Raw genomic sequence first — 15,923 nt, 5'->3', positions numbered from 1 at the left:
GTGATAGAAATTATTTAAAATGTTCTGTTTTTCATTTTTGCAATGGTTTTGTTTGCTGAAATAATATCTTCCTCCTTGGGATTTTTCATTGATGTGCTCTACTCTGTCTTCAGAACTGGTATCTGGTCTTTTTGGGTGCCCAATCAATTCAGCAATCCAATTTGACTTCACAATTCCTCCATTTCAGCTTTAGAAGTTACTGCCCGTTTTTTGAGGCTCTACCTTAACTAACTGCAATGGGGTGAACATCTTCTAAATAAGATTAATGTGAAGTGACGCTTGATCCATTCTGTGTGATTTCCAATCTCATGTAATGAAAACATGAGTTGAATATTAAGGTAGGCTTTAGAGGCTTTTAAGGCCATATTTTCAAATTCACTGCTTCCACCCCATTTAAAAAATGTATTTGCAAGAAACACAAGCTTGCCAGAAATCTGACCCCCATGGTGCTAGTAAAGCATAGCAGCTTTTGTTTTCAGCTGGAGACAGACTAGTTTTAATAAACCTTACTCCAGAAGTACTAAACTTTATGAAAAGCAGTTCAACTATATGTGCATTTATTAACCTTCCAGAGTATGTCCATTGCATTTAGTGTGACTTTTGGAAGGCACAGAACTGCTTCCTCTTTGAGTTAATCTGCTGCAAAATGCAGTTTTAATATCACTTGATGTATATTCCAAGTGTTTGTGGTTAACAAAACCAAGAAAATCTTCAAAATTGCTTTGCCTGGCACCAGCAAGTTTATTGTTTTGTCTGGTTTCCCCCAGACCACGCTCCAAGTTTTGCTTGAAAAGCCTTATGCGACTAGATTTGCTTCGGCCTTAAGTCCTGTCAAAAGATATGTATTCCATGACTATCTACTTTTGTGATAAGCCAGGTTGTCTCATGTCAGCACTTCTGCATACACTCTCATTCTTTCCAACTCTGTAATTCATGCTGTTTGGCAGTTTTTATGATCTTGTTATCCCATTTGTTTGGAGCTAGTAGGACTTCTACTCAATTCTGAGGAACCCGAAACGTTAACTCCGATTTCTGTCCACAGATGCTGCCAGACCTGCTGAGCCATTCCAGCAATTTCTGTCTTTGTTTTGGTTTTCCACTCCTGTTGATTTTCTGACTTTCACTGTATTTCTTGATCTTGTTAAGCTTTGCCCTCAGTTTTGCCTTCTCTGTGTTTTCCATAGAATTCATAGAATAGAACCCTATGTTGTGGAAACAGGCCATTCAGCCCAACAGGTCCAAACAGACTAAAGTGCATCCTACCCCTACCCTTTCCCTGTCATCCTACATTTCCCATGGCTAACGCACCTAACCTGAATACTATGGGACAATTTATAATGGTCAAGCCACCTAACGTTCACATCTTTGGACAGTGGGAGGAAACCAGGGCAACTAGCGGAAACCCACATAGATATGGGGAGAAGGGGCAACCTCCACAAGGACAGTTGCCGGAGAGCGGAATCGAACCTGGCACTGAGAGGCAGCAGGGCTAACCTCTGAGCCACTTATACTACCCTTTTTCTTTGGATCTCAACGCGCCCCCACCCCCCCCCGCCAAATTAGTTTGAGGCCTCCCTGCAAAGATGTTGCTCCCATTCCGATTCAGATGCAACCCATTCACCCTGCACAGGTCCCACTTTCCCAAGATGTCCCAGAAATCTAAAGCTGTTGCACCGTCTTTCCAGCTATGCATTCATCCAAATTAACTTCCTATTTATTTTGGATCATTACTGTTTGATCTTCCCTCTCTTAATAAAAGTACTGCTTTCAATGTTTGTGTTCTCTTTCCAAAGTTGTATTTTTTCCAAAAGCCTCTTCTGAGCTTACACTGCACTTACTTGCTGTCTTTTCTTTTAGTACTTGATGTTCCCAATCCACAGGCCTAACCTTCTGCTCCTCAGCCAATATATACAACCAATAACATTTTCCATTGGCCTTCCCTGCCCCACTTAGAACAGTTATGTTTCGCCACCGACTCTCCCTTTCCGGTGAATATTTGATTTTTAATATCCACTTTTTTGGTAATTGTCCATTGGTACTGATTGCCTTGTCTTCATCAGAATATCAGCTTCATTAGAACTGGTCTGTCCTTCATCAGACAAGCCAACAATCACGACAGTCTTTGTGGGCGGCACAGTGGCACAGTGGTTAGCACTGCTGCCTCGCAGCGCCAGAGACCTGGGTTCAATTCCCGCCTCAGGCAACTGACTGTGTGGAGTTTGCACGTTATCCCCGTGTCTGCGTGGGTTTCCTCCGGGTGCTCCGGTTTCCTCCCACAGTCCAAAGATGTGCAGGCCAGGTGAATTGGCCATGCTAAATTGCCTGTAGTGTTAGGTAAGGGGCAAATGTAGGGGTATGGGTGGGTTGCGCTTAGGTGGGTCAGTGTGGACTTGTTGGACCGAAGGGCCTGTTTCCACACTGTAATGTAATCTAATCTAATCTGTAATCTAATCTAATCATTGGATCTATGCAACATATAGTCATGAGAGAGACAGAGAGCCAATTCAGATCAATTTACCCATCGCTATATTCACAGCACAGAGGAATTAAAGATTTCAGAAATTCTCAAAATTGTTCCTATTGTTCCTAACCAGACTTTGAGAATAACTAATACCAGACACCAAATTGATAGCTTAAACAAAAGAATTAACAATTTGTGAAAAATACAGTACCTTCACCTCATTGTTCTGCTAATTGAATGCCTGTGACTTCAACTCATCCTTCATTGATTCTAGTCCCCACTCTAATGTAGATAGGCACAGTTGAGGAATAAATCTGAAAAAAAAATTAAAGGATATATAACTGGCCTGTTCAATTAAGCAGTCTTCCTGATTCATCATAATGTGGGCATGTGGGATTGTATCTTGCTTGGATTCTGAAGTCAGTGCAAAAGCTTCCAGTAAACTCAGAGGAAAGCTAATTTATTTCTTACAACTGAAATTCTATTTGCCTAAGTTTCAAAAGTTGATAATAGGAGGGCAACCAGAGAGCAAATGAATCACCACCTTATTGCTGTGGTAGCCATAATCTTTCTGATTAAAAAAATACAGTTGTTAGACCAGTTAACATTGAACATTATGCTTCCCTGAAGTCGAAATGTCTGTTGAATACTTTGAACAAGAATCGACCAGTAATCAAACTCCAGGCCTGGCTTTGTAAACCAATCTCAGTTTGTTTGCTTTCTTTTTTTTAGAAAGAGAAAGCTGTGACTCAGTCCAAAAGTCACCCTTGAGTTCTCAGTTCCAGAGTGAAAATAAAAATAAATTGTGATCTCAGTAGAGGTACCTAGTATTTTCTATAACACTGAGTCTACAAATTTGTAGTTCAAATCCAATAACCTTGAAGAGTGTACCTGAAACCCCTGAAGTCTAGTTGCACAATTATTGGTTTTTCATCTTTACCAAAGAACCTTCAACAGCACCTCCACCCTTTTACGCTCCTTTCTTTCTTTTACAATAAATCATATCCCCTTTTTATGAAACTGGATTGCCAAATTTTTTCCAATACTTCAGCTTTAAAGAAAACCTGTCTTGCCTCATACATTGTATTCAGACGCTCTGAAAGAATAGAGCTAATTATCATCACTTCACAAACTTGAACATTGACATTTATCACTGGTAGTTTAAAAAAAACAGCCACTAGTTATGCATTCTACCAAGCATCCATGTTAGTAATAACAGCATATCACTGGGTATCACATCTATGCCCATGAATTGATTGATTCTGACCATCATACAAGGAAATACATATTGTTTTTAAAAACAATTTTACTGTTTTATCATTCTAAAACTTGAAACTGGTGGAACTGTCAAATTCCTTCATTTTGTTCCAACGTTATTACTCTGGCAATCTAGTTATTTTAAGCAATGTATTCGTACACCTTGACATACACACATTGTCTAATACTGCAAAATTCTACCGCCAACTTATTCATCATAAATGATTCAGACTTGAATGTAGAAGTTGATCACCAATTTTCACATCATCCATGAAGTTAGTCAGGTGGTAAATAGTGAAATAGACAGACTTAGGAGTATACAAATGGGCTGGTCACATGGGCTGATCAATGGCAAATGGGATTTATTCTGGATAAGAGTAAGGTGATATATCCGGACAGGACAAATGTGGCGAGGAAATGTATACAGAATGGTAAGACTTTGGGGAGCGCTGAGGATCAGAGGGACCTTGGTATGCATGTTCACTGGTCCATTAAGGTAGTAGGACAGGACGATCTCATGGTTAACCAGTCATAAGGGATATTTGCCTCTATTAGCTGAGACACCAAGTTTAAGAGCAGGAAGATAATGCTGGAACTCTTTAAAATATTGGTTAGGTAATACATGGAATCCACATTATAGAAGGGATGTGATAGCACTGGAGAAATTGCAAAGGAGATTTACCAGGATGTTGTCTTGGCTGGAGGATTTTAGTTATGAAGAGAGATTGGATAGTCTAAAGTAGTTTTCCTTGGAGCAGAGGATACTGAGTGCATCATGGTTCATATGTATAAAATTATGGGGTGTGAATCCTGGCCTTCTGGTCCAGAGGTGGGGGCACTACCACTGCACCATGAATCCCTCCCACCACATTTTCACACCTCTGAATAAAGATGCCATCTAAATTCAATTTGTGTTCACTAACTGTTGTCTTTATAACCATGGCTGTACATTTGGTCTCCAGTTGACAAGCTGGTTGATGCAACATAGCTGCACGAATTGATTGTATTTCATTGTGTTTAGAAAAATGGGGGTCCAGTTGATATTTGACTTGGAACTATCCTGTATCTCAGCATGTGGCTGCACTTCTGGTTCTGCTGTCCCAACAGAGCTATGATTGATTTGTTGCAGGGTGGCTGTACCCAGGAAGGACATTGCAGAATTTAACAGCGAGATGGCCTCAAAATATGATACAGCAATGAAGGAAGGTAAAAAGAATTATACTTTATAAGACTAAACTAACAAGCAAAAATACCAGTTGATATTATTTCAATTGTTCTGATGCAGAAAATCACTGGTAAAACTTAGTGCAATTACAGATAATTTGCAAATAATCCTAGAATTGTGATGGGAAATGGATATAAGAACATGGTAATAGATGTTCTAGTCTCTTTGCAATTCGGAGAGATCATGACTGGTCTGTATCTTAACTCCCATCTGATCTCCTTGACTCTGAACTTTACTAGTCATCCATAACGATTTTTAATGAATTTAGTTAAAGCACTTGGTAGAGAGACTGCACCTGTTCCTCAGTAATGTTATGCATTTCTACACTCTAAATGCTGATATGAATGTAACTGTCTATATTAATTGATCAACCTTAAACTTAATGAGCTGAGTTTATTGTTGTGCCCTTTATTATAGTTGCAATTAAGTTTAGATGGAATGATACAGTACAGAAGGTGCCCCCCCCCCCCCCCCCCCCCACTGTCTTTCGGGTGAAATGTCAAACAAGGTCACATCTGCTGCCTCAGGTGGATATAAAAGATCCCATGGAACTAATTTGAAGGAGAATGGAGGAGTTATCCCTTGTTTGACATCACAAAAAAAACTACAGTGCTGTTTGTGGGAGTTTCCTGGATGCAAACTATTTGGCATGTTTCTTACTTTAAAACAGTACCTCCACTTTAACAAGAACATCATGGCTTCACAGCATTTTGAGGCATTCAGTGGTCATGAAAAGTGTAGCACAAATTCAAGTCTTCCTTCCATTTGGCCCATCACGCTTCTGTCAACTCTTTACATGATCACTCAATTAATCCCATTTTCTCTGCCCTTTTTTTTGCAAATGTTGACTCCATTTCTCGTTGATAATTGTTATTGAATCATCTTCCACCAGCCCTTTCAGACTGTACGTTCTGGACCGAATGTTTAATACTCTACTCTGCTAGATTGTGCTGATACTGAGTGAGCAGCAGTTACAATTGCATTCTCCTTCACTGACTAAAATAAGCACAAACACATCCAAATGTGAAATAACATCTTCGTGACTGTTTAAACTGTTTGTTTTTTTTTGTCCCTCCCTCCTGTGCCCCCCTGTGGTTCCTTTTGACTGTAGCTGATTGACATAACAAACTGTTTTAAAATGTGACCATAAATAAGGGATATCTATTGGGTTGGAATTTTCAGCATTGGATCAAGCTTTAGAGTTCTTGAAGAGTGGTGCTATCCCCAATAATTGGAAGACTGAGCTGAAAGAAGAGAGCTCAAGCAGTGATGAAGAGGGACGTGATGAAGAAGAGAGCAGTGAGGAGGAGGTGAGCATTTGATTTTGAGCACGAGGACTGAGTTGTTTGTTAAATGTTGGTAAATTGTTTGCCCTCTTATTCAGCTAATCAGCTAATTCTTTCTGCTTTTTGGATCCAATTTGTCTGGATTCGTGACATTTTTTGACACCCTAAGCCATGTATGTTGGCTATGCTCATAGTGATCTCCATAGCAGATGCCAGTGATGAATACAGTTACACATAGCCTGCTACAGCATAGACACGAGCCATGAGAGCACAGCAAACAAACATAGTTAAAGTTTTATCTGGAGGGAACTGGTCACATAGCCATAACCAGGAGTGGGGAAGAAGGGAGCACTTAGGTAATTGTGAGAGATTGTGGGAAATAGACTGAAATTGTCAGTGTTTCACCAGGCCTTGCTTTTACAGTAACATATAAGCAGGAATAAACCATTCAGTGCCTCAAGTCTATTCTGTCATTTGATGAGATCATGTCCGACCTGTGATCTGACTCCATATACCTGCCCTTGCCCTATATTTCTTTTATACCTTTCCTTAACAAAAATCTGTCTGTCTCCAATTTGAACATAACCGATCCAGCATCCAGTACCATTTGTGGAAGAGTGTTCCAAACATCTGTCCCTCTTTGTATGTAGTTAGAAGTACTTCCTAACATCTCTGTGTGGTCTGGCCTTTATTCTCAGACTATGCCACCTCGTTCTAGAATCTCCAACCAGCGGAAGTAGTTTGTCTTGATCTACCCTGTTTTTTCCATCTAATATCTTGAAGACTTCTGTCAGGTTGTCGCTTAACCTTCTGAATTTTAGAAAAAAACAGGCCTAATTTGTATCATCTGTCCTCATAACCTAACTCCTGAGATCCAGGTATTATTCTTGTGAACCTACTTTGTCCTCCCTCCAAAGGCAATATATACTTCTTAAGGTGTGGTGCCCAGATGTGCTCTCAGTACAATTGGGATCTAACAAGGGTTTTATGTAACTGCAGCACAACTTCTGCATCCTTGTATTTCAGTCCTGTAGACATAAAGACCATTAGCTTTCTTGATTATTTTCTGCACTTGTTCGTGTAAGTTTTTAAAGATCTATGCACCTGGACATCGACTGTATTTAACTTTATACTGTTGCGAAGTTGGGTAGAGTACTTGTAGATTGGGAGGTAAGAAGTAGAATTGTCAAGTGCTAGGGAAGAAAGCTTTGTGTGGTCCTTTTAAAAGATCATGTGCTTTTTCGGTGCTTAGAGATTTAAAATGGATGTCTGTGAGCAGCAGCTTGAACGTTTGCAAGTACACAATACATAAATTGAAACAATTGTATCGAAAGGCCAACCAGCAGTTTCTACCAAGACAATAAGCTTTTGAATTTAGCCAATCACTTTGAATCAGTGATACCAAAAACCTATTAAATAGAAGTCTGATGGTTTTGACAACGTAGGACCAATACTATTATAAGAAATATTGATATGTCATCGCAGGTATAAAAAGAAGGGGTCAATTGGACAAAGACCCCAGAACCAGCTGTCATCTGCCAGAGCTAACTGCCCTCCGCTCTCTAGAGAGAATCACTGACTGTCATAACCTCATCTATGACTTCAAGAGAGGACCATTTAAATAACGCTGGTACCAATAACACAACAAGTTAATATTCCTGACAGAAAAATCAACAGAGAAGGCACAGAACATTCCATGCTTGATTGAGTTTTTTGAAGAAGTAACAAAGAAGATTGATGTGGGCAGAGCAGTAGATGTGATCGATATAGACTTCAATAAGGTGTTCGACAAGGTTCCCCATGGGAGACTGATTAGCAAGGTTAGATCTCATGGAATACAGGGAGAACTAACCATTTGGATACAGAACTGGCTCAAAGGTAGAAGACAGAGGGTGGGGTGGAGGGTTGTTTTTCAGACTGGAGGCCTGTTACCAGTGGAGTGCCACAAGGATCGGTGCTGGGCCCCCTATGTTATGTCATTTACATAAATGATTTGGATGCGAGCATAAGAGGGACAGTTAGTAAAGTTTGCAGATGATACCAAAATTGGAGGTGTAGTGGACAGCAAAGAGGGTCACCTCAGATTACAACAGGATCTGGACCAGATGGACCAATGGGCTGAGAAGTGGCAGATGAAGTATAATTCAGATAAATGTGAGGTGCTGCATTTTGGGAAAGGTAATATACACTTAATGGTAAGGCCCTAGGGAGTGTTGCTGAACAAAGAGACCTGGGAATGCAGGTTCATAGCTCCTTGAAAGTGGAGTCGCAGGTAGATAGGATAATGAAGAGGGTGTTTGGTATGCTTTCCTTTATTGGTCAGAGTATTGAGTACAGGAGTTGGGAGGTCATGTTGCGGCTGTACAGGACATTGGTTAGGCCACTGTTGGAATATTGCGTGCAGTTCTGGTCTCCTTCGTATCGGAAAGATGTTGTGAAACTTGAAAGGGTTCAGAAAAGCTTTACAAGGATGTTGCCAGGGTCGGAGGGTCTGAGCTACAGGGAGAGGCTGAATAGGCTGGGGCTGTTTTCCTTGGAGCATCGGATGACCTTATAGAGGTTTACAAAATTATGAGGGGCGTGGATAGGATAAATAGACAGTCTTTTCCCTGAGGTTGAGGAGTCCAGAACTAGAGGGCATAGGTTTAGGGTGAGAGGGGAAAGATATAAAAGAGACCTATCGGGCAACCTTTTCACGCAGAGGGTGGTACGTGTATGGAATGAGCTGCCAGAGGAAGTGGTGGAGGCTGATACAATTGCAACATTTAAGAGGCATTTAGATGGGTATATGAATAGGAAGGGTTTGGAGGGATATGGGCCGTGCGCTGGCAGGTGGGACTAGATTCTGGTCGGCATGGACAGGTTGGACCGAAGGGTCTGTTTCCATGCTGTACATCTCTATGACTCTAAGACACTTAACCTGGCTGTAGTTTCGTGGGACCAAATTCCTTTTTTTTTTAATGAGTGGGAGTTTTATTTATTGGAACAGTATACCATTGGAACTTTGCTTTATTTGGGAATAGTTAGTAGTTAAAAGTGATTTCTTCAGCTTGTTTAATTTGTTCACTGTTAGAGTTAGAAAAATAGATTGCTGAAAGACAGGTTACACCAGTTTTCGCGTGCCTTTTACAGATTATAGGGCGAGGTGCTTCTCTTTAGAGGCATCACATTTAGTTGTCAGAGAGGATTCAACCTCTGCTTGAGAACACTACTATCTAGAAGTTACCCTGATCTATGCTGTTTTGGTCCAAAATAGATAACTTCGCATTTGCTCACGTTGAACTCCATCTGCCACTGTTTTGCCCATTTGCTTAGTCTATATTTTCCTTTGTAGTTTTTATGCTATCATCTATACTGTCTACAAAGCTATATAACTTTGTCATCAGCAAATTTGGATATATGACTTTCTGTGCCGTTTTCAGAGTTATTAATCAGTAATGTGAATAATTTAGGCATCTATTCAATTCCATTGTCTTTCATTCCTGTATTTCAGCTAACTAGACATTGTAGGCACAGAGCAAACTTGGAAGTCGTGAGAGTGGATTTGAAACTTCACTGCATTTTTTCATATAGTTGCATGCTTCAGTGCCTGGGAATAAAGTCAGTTGTTCCCTGTCTCCTCTGCCAACTCCCTTCTCATGATAAGTCATGTGCTTTACTTAACAAATATTAATACTTTTCAAAATATGATGTTTTGGTAACCTGTAAAAATTGACCAGAATTGAGAAAATTAAAAACAGTTCTCCAAAATTCTGCAGGAATAAAATTACTTATGAATTCTTTAGGGCAAGTAAATAAAAGCTTGACCAAAGAAAATTGTTTGAAGGAGTTATTTGAAGGTAAGCACTGGAGAGGGATAGGAAGGTTGAGGAAATTCTCGAGCTCAGACAACCAAAGTCATGCTGCCAGTTGTGAACCAATTAAAATCAGTGTGCCAAGGATAGAATTGGAAGAACCCAGAGTTCTTATACAGTTGTGTGGGAGGAGGGGATTATAGAAACAGAGAGGGATGAGGCTACTGAGAGATTTGAAAATAGGGTTGAGTATTTAAAATTCAAGTGTTGTCAGAGTGTGAGCTAACACTGGGAACCATAACTAATCAACAGCTGGTGCATCTCTCGTGGACTGGCACTCCTTGGAAAGAAGAGTGTTCAGAATTGCATTTTGTGCACTGGTGGTCATATACCTCCTAACCAATTCTCAGTACATTGTAGAGACTGTAATCACATGATGTGTTCGTACTTGTTGTGACACGTTTGGGACAGGTGAGGCTTGAACCCAGATATTTTGACCCAGTGTAGGGGGACTACCATGGTGTCACAAGAGTTTTCACACTGTCCATTCATATTAAACTATGCATATCCTTTATTGTCTGAATCCATCTGTCTTCTCAACCCTTCGGTTTGATACTTCACTCACATACATCAGTTGGTTCACTTTCTTCCTTCACAATTTTGTGAACATGCTCCTGTGAAGGCCCATGTTCGGAGTTTCAAGTCAAACTATTTGCTGTCACCACAAGTACATAATTATTGATGCACTTTTCTGTTTCTTGCACTGGATGCAAAGCAATCTGATTATAAATCAAAATACTAGGAATTTGATCTACATGCAACACTCTTGAGAAACCGAACAGGCATAGTTCTTGTTCCTCTCAATTTGTTTTCTAATCTTGAGCTGGTGACTAGAAGGCTAAGTAAGTTTGCATAAGCCAGCAGCCAATTCACATCAAGTGACAAGAGACATGGAAACTTTTATACCTATTATTCAGAACAATTTTTCTCCAACTCCCGTTTATTTTAAAATGTCTTAAGAGCTTAGGGAATGGTTCCAGCTTTTGTTTTAATTTGTCGTATTAGTTGTGATTTTGCTTTAGTAATAATAGTGTAACTGTCAACCTTCACGATCAATACTATTGGAAACTAACAGCAACTTGAGTTTAGGCAAGCACAGAAATTCATAATTGGCCTACAGTGAGTTTGCTGTCTACCATGCTGTGCACTGTTGAGGTTCCACAGACGACTATCTGATTGGGAAGAACTTCCACACATCCTGATTATGACTGATAAAACCCTGTAAAAGAATACTTCCTAGTGAATTAAGTATAACTATTTGAAATGATGGAACAAGTTCATAGTTAGTTATAAATGCTTTTTTATTGGCCCTATAGAGCTAATTTCATATTTGTGGAATTTCAAATCTCTCTATAATGACTTAATAAATTTGCATTTTTAAAGATACAGTATTTTCATGTTTATTTATTTTTGTCTTAGTTTTTATCTTAAATCTGAAAATTTAAATTAAACTTGACAGATTTTGCATGTCTTTTAACTTGCTGGTTTACGATGTTTGAATATTTCAATTTGTTTGCCTATTTGCTTGCTGACATCATCGCTGCTGTACAATAGTGCAAGGTTTTGTCTGCCTTCAGGAAAAGGGAAAAACTTTGTGGGCAACTTTCTTCAAGGTTAGCATTGAATGTCCTTGTTTCACCAGAAACCACAATATCAAGGCCAACATATACATGTCTTATGTACTGTTTTCTTGATTCATTTTTAGTTTCCTTTAATGTAATCTTCTGAAAACTTGAGTACCAACTAAATCTATAATTTCGGCTGTCAGCAAGGCAGTACCGTTGATGCCTCTGTGTAAGCCAGCTTTTGTTTCTGTCTGTGGTTTCAGATATGTAGTTACAGAATTGCAAAAGCAAGTTTTTATATTTTTACTGTCTTCTGCCTTTTCTCCCCTCTCCTCTCTCTTTGCCCACCATACTGCAACAATCTTTAGGAAGAGGTGGAACCTTTTCCAGAGGAAAAGGAGAATTTTCTACAACAACTATACAAGTTCATGGAGGACAGAGGTAAGGGTTTTAACTTGGCTCTTTTTACAACTTTGAAATGAATCCTCTGAACTGGAGCAGTGCCAAAACTAACATTTTCAGAATCTCAGCTATGTTATTTTCTTTCTTAATTTACAGTCTTTCCCCTCTCAAATACTTTTTTACTCCATTTCCTCCTGCACAGAAATATTAGCTGCAGTCTCTCCACCTGCTAACGCATTTCTGCAGGACTCTGACCATTTCAGTTGGGATTCAGTGCCAGGAGCTGGCACACATGAGCAAAAGCACATAGTATATGACCAGGCTTGGATCTGACGGATCTTAGTGGGAATGGTGAGGTGATAATGGGAAGGTCCGGTTGAAAACAGCAAAATGAAGATGAAGAGTCCATTTAGATTCCAATGATGCTCACAGTGGTGATGTTTTTGTGTGACTGACTGCAAATCATTTCTGTAAATTTCTCACCGCTTGTTACTGGTAACCCTTTTCTCAATCTTTTAATTGTGGCTGGTATTGAATTGATGCAGCCTCCAGTAATTGATGCAGAATTTAAAAATTCATGGTCAGTTATTTGATTGTCTGATAACCCCTTTTATATTTCTGGACTGTATTAAATCAAAGAGACTGTGTAAAGAGATCTTGCAGTTTTGAAAATCAAGTTCACTGGAGCATTGGGAGTTATATACATAATGTTACCTTTCCCTTGAGCAACAAGGGAGAAGTCGGACAGAACAGAACCAGTGGGTTTCTAAACTAAGAGTCAACTACCTGACAGCAACAGTTTGGTTCCTGAGCAGGTGACAATTGCCTACGTGTGTGTGTGTGTGTGTGTGTGTGTGTGTGTGTGTGTGGACAATACAGCGGAAGTTTCCAGCCTACAAACAGAAAGCAACCTTCCTCACCCTCCTGTCTTGAGAAGGAACTGAAAATCTCTTTGTAGCTGTCCTCACTATCCATTTCCTTTGTTAATTGCTCTCTCTGCAAATTCCCTTGTTGAAAGGGAAAAGAGAAAAGGGAAAGTCACCTCCAGAGACTCTGAAAAGGGCAATTTCTCATCAACAAAGAACAAGATGGAATTGGAAAGAAACTAGAAGAAAACAAGTCATCAACTCCTGTGGTTCGAATTGATGCTATAAAACTTTTTCTTTTCCCTGTTTTATTTTCTTCTCCATCCTTGATATCCATGACCGATATCATTGTGTGTTTGTCTATGTAAGAGGGGTAATTTTAAAGGTGTAGGGTTTAAATTAGAGTTAAAGGTTAGCAGCTTATTGTTTGATTTTAAGTAATGATAGGAAGGAACCTGTTTGTGATAAATAGCTGTTTTCTTGTTAAGTATGGAAACCTGGTGAACTTTTCCTTATTACCTGAGTCTGTCAGCCAGGTAATTTGGGTACTTTGTGTAGTTTAAGTTTGTAACTTTTGTGACAACACTGGAAACAGTCTGGCTTGATTGGTCTGTACTGAGAGTGTACTGGACTGTTGAGTCAGTACTGAGGGAGGTTCGCATTATCATAAGGTCAGTACTGAGTGCTGCACTGTCAGAGGGTTAGTACTGAAGTGAGGGCCGCACTGTTAGAGGATTAGTACAGATGGAGTGCTGCACTGTTAGAGCATCAACACAGGGAGCACTGCACTGTCAGAGGGTCAGTACATGGGGATTAGGTAGTGAACTTTCCTGTGGAAACCGTGACAATCATCATTTGTCAGTAGCTGCCTCTAAGTAGTTACTAATGGCTCCATCTCCGCCCATGTTAAGGACTGTACTCTGAGCTGGTTGAAGGGTGGTGTAGATTGGCAGTGATTATGAGCAACTGGAGGAGGGCTTGGTAGGGGGCGGTGTGCAGAAGGGAAGAGAAAGAAATAAGTGTCAACTTGTATTTTCTTTATTGAATTTAATTTCTTAGTTAATACTTGAAGAACTTAGCTATGAATTAAAATTTCAGATTCGTCAAAACTGTGTATATTGTCTGTCATTCACTTTAACTGCAGGTACTCCAATCAACAAACGTCCTGTGCTTGGATACAGGGATTTGAATTTATTCAAGCTGTACAGACTTGTACGTGAACTGGGCGGATTTGATAGTGTGAGTATTTGGTTTAACAGTTTTATGGAGCAGTGTGTAATGAACAGGAGAACAAGCACAGTTTTATGGCATGCAAAGTGTAGATTGTCGTCATGTTCTTTGCAGCAGGCTAGGGCAAATGACTGAGTAAAGGTGCTGTTGCTTTGTTAATGCCAACACAATATAAACCTTTCAGTAACTGCATTACCTGATTCTGAAGAATAATGTTCATGTATTAGGCAAGGAATTTGTACCTCGAGCAATTTTGAAAGTGCCGTGTTAATCAGCTTCCAGTATTTACAGTGGAAATTCTAGCCTCTACTTTTGGTTTTGAACAAGGAGTTTACATGAGTCAGGTTTGATTTTATCTGCTGTAGACCATTTTCATTCTCTTTTTTTAAAATTTTTTCTCTCTTTGTATCTCAGCGTTTTAGATTAGTTTGTAAATGGCCAGCTTCCAGTGGATTTTTCATGTTGTACATATGTGTAAATGTAGTTATACTACATAACAGATGGAAAATTGGGATAATTCCCACCAGCAATGGCTCATTTGCTGTGGAAATACTAACTTGGAATTCCTTTTCTTAATGAAATTCATATTGGAGAAAAGGTGTGTAATTTGAGGCTAAATTAGATAAGTAAACCTTATCATTCAAACAGAAGATAAATGACTCATAATCCATGCAAATGTTAAGAACAGTTTAGTATGGAAGTATTGGATTATCACTTGGCTTTAAATCCAAGAATTAATCATATCATTTTCTAACTTCACCAGTCCCCACTCAGCTCTGGACTTCACTTCGCCAACAATCTTTTGACCAACCTTCCATCCTCCACTCGTAAACTTTTTAACTTTTTCAAAAGGCTGTTGTCTGTATTTGTTATACCAAGTCTTACTCCCTATCTTTATTATGCTTGCGATCTTCATTGGGTTCCACTGAAGCAATGTTTCCTTTATAAAAATTCTCATATTTGTTTCCTTTGCCTCCATGGTTTTTCCTCCTCGTCTCTGATCTTTTCACAGAATTCCTACAGTGTGGAAACAGGCTATTTGGCCCATGGAGTCTTCACCAACCCTCCAAACACCATCTCACCCAGACCCCCTCCCCACCCCACCCCCTCCCCCACCCCAACCCAATCTCCATAACCCTGCTTATCCCATGGTTATTTCCCATCAAACCTACACAACTTGGACACAATGGGCAATTTAGCATGGTCAGTCCATCTAACCTGCACAGTTTTAGATTGTGGGAGGAAACCAGAGTACCCAGAGGAAAGCCACACAGACATCGAGAGAATGTGCAAAGTCCAACAAACATTCACCTGAGGGTGTAATCAAACCCAGATCCCTGGTACTGAGGCAGCAGTGCTAACCACTGAGCTACCATTCTGCCAACAATATCCTCCAATATATCTGCTTTCATCTATTTCTTGCAGCATCAGGAGGTGGAGAAGTCGGTGTTTCAGAAGGGTCACGCCCAAAACATTGATTTCTCCACCACCTGATGCTGCCTGCTTGCTGTGTTCATCCATCCTCCTGTTTGTCTGCCTTGGATTTCTGCATCTGCAGTTTTTTTGACTTCATCTAATTCTTGGCTATTGTACTTCCCAATTTTAATTGCTCCTCCATTGGTGACTGTGCGTAAGTTGCCTTTGCCCTAAGCTCTGGAATGCCCTCTGTACACCTCTCTTCCTCACTACTTGCATTTTTCTTTAGGACTGTCCTTAACCAAGTTTTTGGTTATCTCATAATAGTTCCTTCTGTGTAACACTTCATTTCACAATTATT

At 39.8% G+C, this 15,923-nt stretch overlaps 1 protein-coding gene across 3 annotated transcripts in view; it reads left to right on the top strand.

Moving 5' to 3' along the window:
- The window catches only part of arid4b (AT-rich interaction domain 4B), a 176,414-nt gene that overhangs the window by 102,465 nt on the left and 58,026 nt on the right, over positions 1-15,923 (top strand). For all 3 annotated transcript variants that reach the window (XM_072559297.1, XM_072559304.1, XM_072559288.1), the window contains 4 exons: positions 4,848-4,924; positions 6,126-6,253; positions 12,017-12,089; positions 14,061-14,155. In XM_072559297.1, the coding sequence (XP_072415398.1) occupies positions 4,848-4,924; positions 6,126-6,253; positions 12,017-12,089; positions 14,061-14,155 (373 nt within the window). The remainder of the gene's footprint in view (positions 1-4,847; positions 4,925-6,125; positions 6,254-12,016; positions 12,090-14,060; positions 14,156-15,923) is intronic.

The sequence above is a fragment of the Chiloscyllium punctatum genome, chromosome 3, assembly GCF_047496795.1.
Source record: "Chiloscyllium punctatum isolate Juve2018m chromosome 3, sChiPun1.3, whole genome shotgun sequence".
NCBI classification, from domain to species: Eukaryota; Metazoa; Chordata; class Chondrichthyes; order Orectolobiformes; family Hemiscylliidae; genus Chiloscyllium; species Chiloscyllium punctatum.
Note: the sequence above shows the minus strand (reverse complement) of the source record. Positions and strands in the feature narration are given on the sequence as shown.